Source organism: Aythya fuligula, chromosome 10 (genome assembly GCF_009819795.1).
Source record: "Aythya fuligula isolate bAytFul2 chromosome 10, bAytFul2.pri, whole genome shotgun sequence".
In the NCBI taxonomy this organism is placed as follows: domain Eukaryota; kingdom Metazoa; phylum Chordata; class Aves; order Anseriformes; family Anatidae; genus Aythya; species Aythya fuligula.
The window spans coordinates 14465662-14475793 of NC_045568.1; the positions used below are offsets into that span (position 1 = coordinate 14465662).

Consider the following 10132-nt stretch of genomic DNA (forward strand, 5'->3'; position numbering starts at 1 on the left):
TATTGCAAATTAATAAAAAGAAAATTTCACCGTCCTGTAAGTAAATTACAGTCTCCTTGACTAATACCTAGCTTGAAGCCCCGGTAAATTAGCACCTGCCTCACGGCGGTGCTGGGAAACGTAATTTCGGTTTCCAGCTTAGCATTTCTTTACCCATTTATGTTGCAGGTGTCCCCCGTGCTCCGAGCGGTGCCCGGCGGGAGCTGCCGGAGGCCGGGATGCTGCGGGGACAGAGCTGCTGCAGGTCGGGCTCTCGGCGTGAGGACAGCCCCAGGCTGTGTGGCAGGGAGGAAGGAGGGGGAAGAGCAACCCTCTGTCGTTTTCTGGTTTTGGGATGGGGTCGCTCTGGAGGCACAGAGCCTCACGCGGCAATAGGGGAACGCGAGGGTCGTTTTGGGGTGCTCGGGCTGGCGGCGTGAGCTGCAAACCCCACGGACTTGCAAGCGAAGTTGGACTCCTGAGAAACATTCCTAGTAGTAACCGGGAAGGTGGAAAACCTACCCGTAAATCCGCAGGGGAAAGGGGCGGTGTGTGAACGAGACGGTCGCGTCCCCCCCATCAGTTGGGAACAAGATTTGGGGTGAGCTGAACCGGCTTGAGGTGCTTTGCCCTATTTCTCGGACGCTACTTTTTGTTAAGTTTCTGGGTACGGTTGGCGTTTTCCTCTGTAATCAGCTTGCTTTTGCTGGATTCATTCAGTTACGCGATAATCCAATGTTGGTAATATCTCAATTCATTACCATAATGAATCAGAAGGAAGAGGCTGATTATAAACCAGAAAGCTTCTATTTCTGTGAAATAGCTTGGCAACTGGCGCCGGGGAGGGAGGCGGCAGGAGGGTGCCGGGCACCTCGCGGGACTTGGGGACGGGGCTCGGCTGCTCGGTGCGCAAACCCAAACCGAAACCTGGAGGGACAAACGGGCGAGATTTGGGGCCGTAGCCCTGCTCTCTGCCCTTCGCCTCCGCCTGACAAAACTTGGCAGGAGAGAAGTCAAGTTCTGTGGCTTTGGGTTTGTCATCCCGATGCTGGGCTCTGGGACCTGCCCTCCCTTTCTCCGCGCTTTGACGGCGTTTTGGTCCCGGCCCTGCCGGGGGGGAGAACTGGAGGTGCGGGAGGGAGCAGAGAGGTGCCAGGGGCTGGGGGTGCAATGTAAAGGGCCGGGGGGCGACACGGGGGGGTGACAGGCCCCAGGGGACCCCGGTGGGCGACCCACGGGGCTGACAAGCCCGGGGAGCGCGGCTGGAAGCAGGAGGAGGGCACCTGGGCTGGGGCAGGCATGTGTCAATTCAGCCGGCGTGTTGACTTAAGCGAAAGTGCTAAGCCATTCCTAAGGCTAAGTCAATACAGACTTAAGCCAAAATTGTTATTAACGAGCTCTAAGCTGATTTAAGAGCCCCCGGGCCAGCCGTGTCTACACGGGAGGGTCGGGGGCGCGGTGCCCCGGCAGGAGCCGGCCCCGCTGCGCTTCCTCCACGGGAAAACTCCCCCAAAACCCGGCCCGGCTCGGTCGCCTCGGTGTCCCCAAGCCGGGCCGGGGCCGGGACAGCCCCGGACTGTGCAAACAGCCCCGGGGGGCCGCGGGGCCGGGCTGCCCCGCTCGGCGGCAGGGGGACACGGGCACACCGCAGCGCCTGTCCCGGCCCGGCGGGGCAGTTGAGCCCCTGCGCTCCGCTCCCTCTCTCCCCCCCACCCCCCCGGCGGGGGCCTTTCTTTTCTTCCCCACCAGCTTTGAGCAGCCCTGTTTCAGATTGGCCTTTTTATGTTTGATATAAAGAATAGTTGTTGGCCAATTCCATCTTTTCAGCGCTGCTCTCCAGGCCCGGGTCCAAGCGGCTTGTCAGATGCTCATTAACTCCCCCTTTGGCTCTTTCCAGTGTGTCTCCTAAGCTCATTGTGCCAAGAACTAGCGCTTCTTTCTCTTTACACGGCTCCCTTTCTCTGCTCCATCAGGGAGACAAATTACTTTCCAAAAGGGATCGCCAGGGATGGTTTAATGAGAATTTCTCTAGGGCTGGCCGTGGAAATCAATGTAGTTAACATTCGGTGCACTTAATTGGACTTTTCTCTTCTGCCTCCTTCAAAAAAACTCTGAAGCTATCCTGTTAATCTCTCATTTGTAATCAATTGTGTTGACTAAACAAAAGTCTAGGTCGTCCTTTCTTCCTGTCCCAGACAATCCTTTGTTGCCTCTAAATGCCTCATTCTTGAGTGCTCCTGGTCGTGTAGATGGGTTCGATTGTTGACAGTTCATTATTGCGCTTTTGTCCATTTAATCTCCCTCGCTGTGTTTTGCATGTGCATGCCTTAATGAGCTCCGTTGGCAATTAACATGTTTCTAGCAGCAAACTGGTTGCTCAGACGTTTGGAGAGCGGAGTGCAGGGAAAAGGGCAACGCAGCTGCCTTTGGCTTGGTCGCTTCCCAGTGCCCGGCGCCGTGCCTGGCCCCGCCGGGACGCACCTGGGCGAGCCGGGCCGAGCCGTGCCGGGCTGAGCCGAGCCGTGCCGAGCCCCCCGTCCCCCCCTGAGCCCCCCCCGAGGCACCGGCACGGCTCAATCTGTCGTGTGCGCGGCTGCGGCGCCGGGAGAGGGGCTGCGTGCGGGTTTTGTGCTCGCAGTGAGGCTTGCTGGCAAGAGTGCTGAAGTGTGAGCAGTCGTGGACAGCAGAAACATCTTGTGAGGGAGAGGATAATTGGAGTCTCTGGCGTGTGTGTGTGTGTGTGTGTGTGTCTGACAGAGCCACCCTCCCCCGCCATCCGCCGCCTGGGTGTGTGCGGGGAGCCGGGGGGCGGGCAGGGCTCCCCCCTCCGCTCCCGGCCGGCCCGGGGAGCTCTGCCCGCCGCCCCCGGGAGGGCCGAAGGGACAAAAAACCCCCTCCAGGACCGGCCGGGGTTGCCCTTTGGAGCGCGCCTAGCTGCGCCGAGGCTCCCGCTGCCCCTCCGACAGCTCCGCAAACACCAGCGAAAACCCCGAAAAAAAAAAAAAAAAGAAAACCGCATTCTTCCTCGGCTTTCGGCCCCGTCCCGCAGCCCCGGGGGCGGGGGACGCCCCGCTGTCCCCGGGACCCTCCCGCACCCCCCGGGGGTCCCTGGCGCTGCTGCCGCCCCCCGCACGCCCCGCTCCGTCCCGGCGGCCGCTTTTTGCTTGGGGTCGAGCTGCAGCCCCTTTCCTCGGGGACGGATCAGCCCCCTCCCAGGTCCCCAACCGCGGTGACTTACGGCGACGGGGCTTGCTTATTTTTTTTTTTAATTCCTTTTTAACCCGAAACTCTCCCCAAATCTCTTTTTTTTTTTTTCCCCCCCCAACAAACGGTACCACGGTGCCGGGCTCGCTGCGCATCGCTTCCCGCGCCTCACCCGGCCCCCGAAGCGTCAAAACTCTAACTTTTGGCACCGCCAAAATCCCAAAGCCGAGCAAGGACGAAAGCCCCGCGGTGGTCTGTGGGGCCAGCCAAGCCCTCTGGGCTCCAGCGTCGCCGCCCGGTAACGAATCCCAAAAGGCGGTGCGAGGGGTCGGCTCCCGTCCGTGCGCTCGGCGGCGAGCTGCGCTTGTCCTCGCCTCCTGCCGCGGAACGAAGCGGGGAGAGGTGAGCTCCCGGCACGGCGTCCCCGGGCACTTGGGGCTCGCTCCTTCCCCTCTTCATTGGCGAGCCCGGCCCCAGCAGCACGCACGCTCCCGGCCACCCCGGTCTCGTTTCTCCGCTAGGATAATATTGTTCCTAACGACGTGGCCGGAATAGACACTTGCATATTAAAGGTAGGGGAAGGGGGGAGCCGAGAAGGGGATATTTAGTGTAATCCAAGTGCTTGATTATCCATATTCTGATCAAAAAGAGTTTCTGAGGCCTGCTGGGAGTGATTAGATTAATGTAATGCGCTTTGAAGGGTCTGTGTTTTCTCTCTTAATTTGGGTCATTACTCGGAAAGCAAGCGTGAGATCGTTTCATCTGCATGCAGGGAAGGACGGGCACTCGGGAGCGGCCGAAACACGCCGGAACGAGCCGGGCCCTTCGGGGGGGCTCCGGGCCCTTCGGGGGGCGCCCCGGCCCTCCCCGCCGCTCCTGGGGGGCCCGGGCAGCGCCGTGCCGCCCGCTCCCGGCTCGGAGCCGGGGCCGAGGAGGGAAATGAGACACCTACGAAGGGCCGGTTTATTGTCCCGGGCTAGGTTAGATATATAGATATATTCCTCACTTATTCGAGCGTACATTTAAAGTGGAGATTTACAGACACGTATAAAGAGCGCTGTCCTGGCGCCGGCCCCTCCTGCAGCTCGGGGGGCTCCTCGTATGTACAGCTGCGGCCCGGGGCCGATGGCTGCCGGCGGCTGAGCTCGCTGGGGAAGAGACAGAAGCAAAAGGCTGGCTCGGATAAATAGTGCTGGCCCGGGGAGCGGGGCCGAGAGGGGCCCTTAGCTCTGCCCGCTGCGCGCAGGGTCCCGGGGCGGCGGCGGCGGCGCGCTGGAGACGCTGTCGTGCAACTTTCGGACGTGCTTCTTTAAATCAAAGTTTCTGCAAAATCCTTTCCCGCAAGTGACGCACGTGAAGGGCTTCTTGTCGTTGTGGGTGTGCATGTGGAAAGTCAAGTTATAGATCTGGTGGAAGGCTTTGTTGCAAATCGTGCACTTGTACTGCTTCTCGCCGCTGTGGGTCAGCTTGTGGTTCTTGTAGTTGCCTGCGGGAGAGGAGAGAGGGGGACGAGGGGGTTACCCGAGGGTGCCCGGGCACACAGGTGAGGGGGGGGGCGGCAGGAAGCGGCCCCCAGCTCCCCCCCCGGCCCCCTGTCAAAGCCGCTCCGCATCACCGCGGGGCAGCGCGCAACCGGCACGGCACAAATGAGGGGCAGGGGCGGCGCGGTGACCCGCGGCAAATGGAGGGCCCGGGATTAGGACCGGGGCCCGGCACCTCTCATTTAAAAAGCATTTATAGGGCCGAGCCGCCGGCGGGCCCTGGCGATGCGGCCCGGGGCTCGGGGAGAAAGTAATTGGGAACGGCGGCGGCGGCGGCTCGGCCCGCGCCCCTCGCATCCCCCGGCCGGGCAGGGCTCGCCCCGCTTCGTCCCCATAAGGATGGGCGAGGGGACCCGACCCCGGCCCGGCCCGGCCCGGCTCGGCCCGGCTCACCTTTCTGGTGGAAGCCCTTGCCGCAGAACTCGCAGACGAAGGGCTTGTAGCCGGCGTGGATGCGGATGTGGGTGTTGAGCGTGGAGCTCCTGTTGAACGCCTTCCCGCACTGGTTGCACTTGTGGGGTTTCTCCTGCACCGGGGGGCGAGAGGCCCGTTAGGGGGCTGCGGGGAGGGGTGCAGGGGGTTGGGAAGGAGGGGTAACCGCCCCCCCCCCGAGGCCCGGCTGCCCCCCACCTACCTGCGTGTGGATGATTTTGTGCCGGCACAGGGTGCTGGCCTGGCGGAAGCCCTTCCCGCACACCTTGCAGACGAACGGCCTGGCCCCCGTGTGCACCGGCATGTGGCGGGTGAGGTTGTAGTGCGCGTTGAACACCTGCGGGAAGCGCCGGCACGGCCAGGTTAGGACCTGAGGGGGGGGGACACACCTCTCCCACCTCCCCGTATCCCCCTCCTCAGAGCCTCGTCTCCCCCCGGGAACCCTTTTCAACCCTCTTTTTACCTTGCCGCAGACCTCGCAGGTGAAGTTCTTGGGCTTGCCCTCCGCCGCCCCGCCGCCTCCCAGCTTGGCGTGGCCTTTGGGGGGGCCCCCGCGCTCCGCCGCCTCCTTCATCACCTGGTCCAGGTGGCCGGGCAGCCTCTCCTTGTGCGCCAGGGGGGGAGGCGGCGGCGGCAGCTTCTCGGCCGCCAGCCCCGCCAGCTTGGCGTTTTCCAGCAGGAAAAGCTTCTGGTGAGCGGAGAGCCCCCCCGGCGGCGGGGCGCCCAGCAGGCCGGCGGGGAAGAGCTGTCCGTGCAGCAGGTCGGCCGGGTGGTACGCGGCGTCCAGGTAATTGAAGTAGTAAAGGGAGCGGGGGGCAGCCGGCACGGCCCCCGCCTGGTGGATGACCTGCGGCTTGATGAGCCGGCCGCTGGGCTGGCCCAGGGCGAGCTCTGCCTTGCAGCACACGCCGCAGTTGGCTTTGCAGAGCCCCCCGCCGCCCCGCAGGCTGCTCTTCCACAGCTCCGAGTAGTTGAGGAGAGTCTTGGAGGGCACCTCGTAGCCCAGCGGCGGGATGGGGATCACGCAGGGCAGGGGCGAGCACAGGCTCAGCGGCTTCTTGCCCGGCTCCGGCTCCGGCCCCGGGCCGCCTTGCCTCTGCTCGAAGGCCGGCTTGGGTTCCGACGTCTTGGCCATGATCCGCTCGATGGAGAAGGCCAGGCTCTTGGAGGGGTTAGCGGCGGCGGCCCTGCCGTCGTGCCGGGGGCAGGAGGAAGGCATGACCGTCTCCAGCGACCCCGAGCTCGCCATGGCGCTGCGCCGCCCGGGGACTCGGGGTGAGCAGCCGCTCGCTCCTGCGCTCGGCTCTGCATTCCAGAAAAGCCAGGAGACAAATCAATTTAATAAGCACCTTGTTCTTCCCCCCCCTTCCTCTCCCGCCCCCCCCCCCCCCCCCCACCGGCACCCCCTCCCTATTTACATTCAAATGAACATATCCCAGAACAATGGCACGTAGGGTACCAGATTACTGCTCATTAAGCGGAACGCGCTAAAGTAACATGCGAGCTAGACCTTGTTAGTATTTAAAAGAAAAAAAAAAAAGGGGGGGGGAAGGAAAGGAAAAGGGAAAGAAAAAAAAAAAAAAAAAGAAAAGAAAACCCTCCCCCCCCAGGCATTACCACCCTGCCCAGCCCCGCCGATGGCTGCGGGAGACGCCGGGGCGGGGGGCACGGCGAGGGGCAGGGGGTCGCCGCGGGACCGGTGGCCACTCACCTACCTAGCCGTGGCTAGCGCCGGCGAGACGCATCCGAGCAGCGCGCTGCGGCCACAGTCACATTTTGACGGCAAACATCTTCCCGAGCGCCAGCTCCCCGTCTCGTACATTTAAGGCTGACATCACATGAAGTCACTCGGAGCAGAATGACACGGGGATGCCACCATGGAGCTTCCCCGAGCCCCGGCGCCGGGCTGGAGCGCGGTGGGCTGGGGCAGGGAGAGGAAGAGGAGCCCCCCCCCGCCCCCTCCACGCACAATTTCCTTCCAGTTTAAGACGCACAAATCGCTCGTGTGCGAGCTGTTTTTTTTTCTTTCTTTCTTTTTTTTTTTTTTCCCCTCTCTCTCTCCCTTCTTAAAAAGCAACTTGCAAAGCAGAGGAATCGTTTTGCATGTGGCAAATTAGAAGGCAAGTGCGATTCACAAGTTGGGTGGAAAAGAGTGCTCCAGTTCTTGCTGGGGTTAGAAGAGCCACTCGGAGTGAGCGTGAGGATTTTTTATTTTTTTTTTTTTTTAAGAAGGGGGAGAATGATTTTTTTTTTTCCTAAAGCAACTACCACGCAACCATGCTCGAGTTATTTTGGCAACCCATCTGCAATCAGCTCCGTTGCAACCGAGCTGGAAGATAATTAATAAATTGTCACTTATCTGCGAGCCTCCCCAGCATGTATAAATTAATAGCCAACCCATTAATTAGGACAGTGTATTAATGTTAATTAAACTAAGTTTAATTCCACCCCCCTCCCCTCGCAGGGTAGCTGGTGATTAGCCTTAAATAAACGCGGAGGGAGTCGAGTCCGGGGCTGGGTTTTCTTGGAAAAAAAAAAAAAAAAAAAAAAAAAAAAGGAAAGAAAATGGGGAGAAAAAAAAAAAAAAAAGGCAGCCGAGCGCTGCGATCGGGAGTTTTGCGGCTTGTCACCCCGCGAGCTGCCCGCTCCTCCGGCCGTGCGGGCGGGCGGCTCTTCCCCATCTCCCGTCCCCTTTTCATCCTTTTCGTGCCCCCCTCCGGCTCCCCCCCCCTTCTCCAAACAGGAGGCTCCGCATTATCGCGCCCGGGTGCCGGGGTTTCTCCCCTGCCTGCCTCTAATTAAAACGACTTGGTGCGGGAGGGGAGGCTTCGCAGGCAGCTCAGCTGCGGGGACGCGGTAATTGGGGGAGCCCCGTGCCCACCTGGGTTTTGGGGGGGCCCGGCCGCCGCCCCTCTCCTGGCCCCATTCACCCCGAGCAATTTTCCCCGGCGATTCAGGGCGCTCGCTCCTTTCACTCGGAGCCACTATAGCGCTGCGTGAACCTGGTTTTGTGCGTCCCTAAAATAAAGGGGAGGATTAGCCGGGGGAGGCGGGGGAGCGGAGGGTTTAAGATTGAGCCTGGCCAGAGGTAAAGCAAGCAATGAAAAGGCCCCGATATATTATTATTTTATTTTTTTTTCCGCCTCCCTAGCACGCCTAAGAAAAGTTTGGAGGAATTCGGCGGTTTTGTGCGGCGCTGACAAAGCCGCGCCTCCTCTCCCCGCCGGGGCAGCTCGCCGGCGGCTGTTTGCAGGCAGGCTTTGTCACCTGCGAACCACAACACGCTGCCGAAACTAATTTGGGAATTTGGGGGAGCCACGGAGAAGGAGGAGGGAGCAGCCCCCCCCCCCCCCCCTTTCTGCGCCGCGCTCCCACCGCAGGTGGGCTCCGGGGAGGGGGACCCCCGGCCCTCGCCATCCTCCCGGCGGGGCAGCGAGGGAACCCCCCCCGCTTTTGGGGAGCTGGAGGGGAGGCGATGCCGAGCGCACCGGCACGAAGCACACCCGGGGTTTAGGCTGCCGGAGAGCCCGGCCGAGCCGTGCCGAGCCGAGCCGTGCCGAGCCGGGCAGCGGGCAGGCGGCGGCTGGGCTCCCCGCTCGCTCCCGGGGCTCGCCGGCTTTAGCAAAGTATTTAATTAGCCTCCACAAACTTCTTTTTCCTCGCCTGCAGATTATACTGAGTGGAGGGTTGGGAACTATTTTACACCTTGCCACTCACATGTTAATTAATCTCTATCTAACCCTAATTGCAGTTTATTCAAGCACCGCTCAACAGCTCACCCACACAATAAACACTGGGGCTGCTTTTATCCATATTACTCCCCGCTCACACGTTGAGTAATTAACTCCAGTACCAACTAATAGTGCAAACAAATATTTTCTGTAAACGAGATGATTTCGGGCGGGATAAAAGAGGGCTGCGGAGCCGGGGCCGGGAGCTCGCTGCCAGCATCCCCGCGCCGCCCTCGCCCTGCCCGGGCTGCCGATGCTTGGCCCGGCTGCTTTCTGGCCCGGACCAGGGGGGTCTCGCAGACCCCCGGGAGAGGCGAGGATCCTCGGGGAGGACCCCCCAGCAGCAGCCCCAGGGCCTCCTCCTTCCCACGGCCCCGCAGGGAGCCCCCCCGTGCCCGGGTGCATCCGTGCTTTGGGCTGGCGGCTCCGAGCCGCCCGGCGGAGCTCAGGTTTTAATTGAAATCGCAGGTTTGGGCACAGCTGGGGGCTGTCTCTAGCGATCCCGCTTGTGCTGTGCCGGCAAGCGTGGTGGAAATGACTGGGTTTGGGACGGCTGCCCCAGCCGCAGCACTGCCCTGGGAGCTTCGGGATGGGGCTCTGGGAGGTTTTGGGGGGATTGGGCTGGAAGCCTTCGCCCCCCAGCTTCCCCCCCCGGCACTTGCGGCAGGGAGATGCTCCCAGGGCCGCTTTTCCCTGGCAGCACCGTGCCGCAGAGCCGCTCGCAGCACACCCGTAATCACTTCTGCAGGTTTTTCTTCATTTTTTCCCCCCAAAAAACGAGTCCGGGTGCCCGTCCCGGCAGGACTCCCCGATCCCCTGCCCCCCCCGCGTTTCCTCCCCCCATTTTTTTACCCCAGCGCCCACCTCCACCTTGGGCACAAGGCGCACCCGGCCACCCCAGCCCCAAATCCTCCCGGAGCGCTGACATCGAAAACCGGCCGGGATTCCCCTTCCGGGCCCCGACAACCGGACCCCCGACCCGGAAGGCTCCCGAGGGCCGTGCCGCAGCCCGGGGTGGGGGTTTGGGGCTGTGGGGAGGGGGCCCGGACCCTCTGCCCCCTGCCACCATCCCCGACGGGGCGGCCGGGAGCTGGGCATCCCCCCGGTGCTCAACGAAATCCCTGTCCCGCACGGGTCCCCCCATCCCCGGGTCCCCCCGGCCCTTGTAGGGGGCTCTGGGCGGCTGTGGGCCGCCGGGAGATAACTTTGGGCTCCTCCTGGTTATTTAACGTGGCAGCTGCTTAA

General features: G+C 62.0%; 1 protein-coding gene across 1 annotated transcript; it reads right to left on the bottom strand.

The window, feature by feature from the left end:
* Positions 1-4406: 4406 nt before the first annotated feature.
* On the bottom strand, positions 4407-6405 carry FEZF2 (FEZ family zinc finger 2). Its single transcript, XM_032194357.1, has 4 exons — positions 5620-6405; positions 5359-5493; positions 5118-5250; positions 4407-4669 (listed from the first exon to the last, which is right to left on the bottom strand). The coding sequence occupies exons 1-4, from the start codon at positions 6403-6405 to the stop codon at positions 4407-4409; spliced, it is 1317 nt and encodes a 438-aa protein (XP_032050248.1).
* Positions 6406-10132: the final 3727 nt, after the last annotated feature.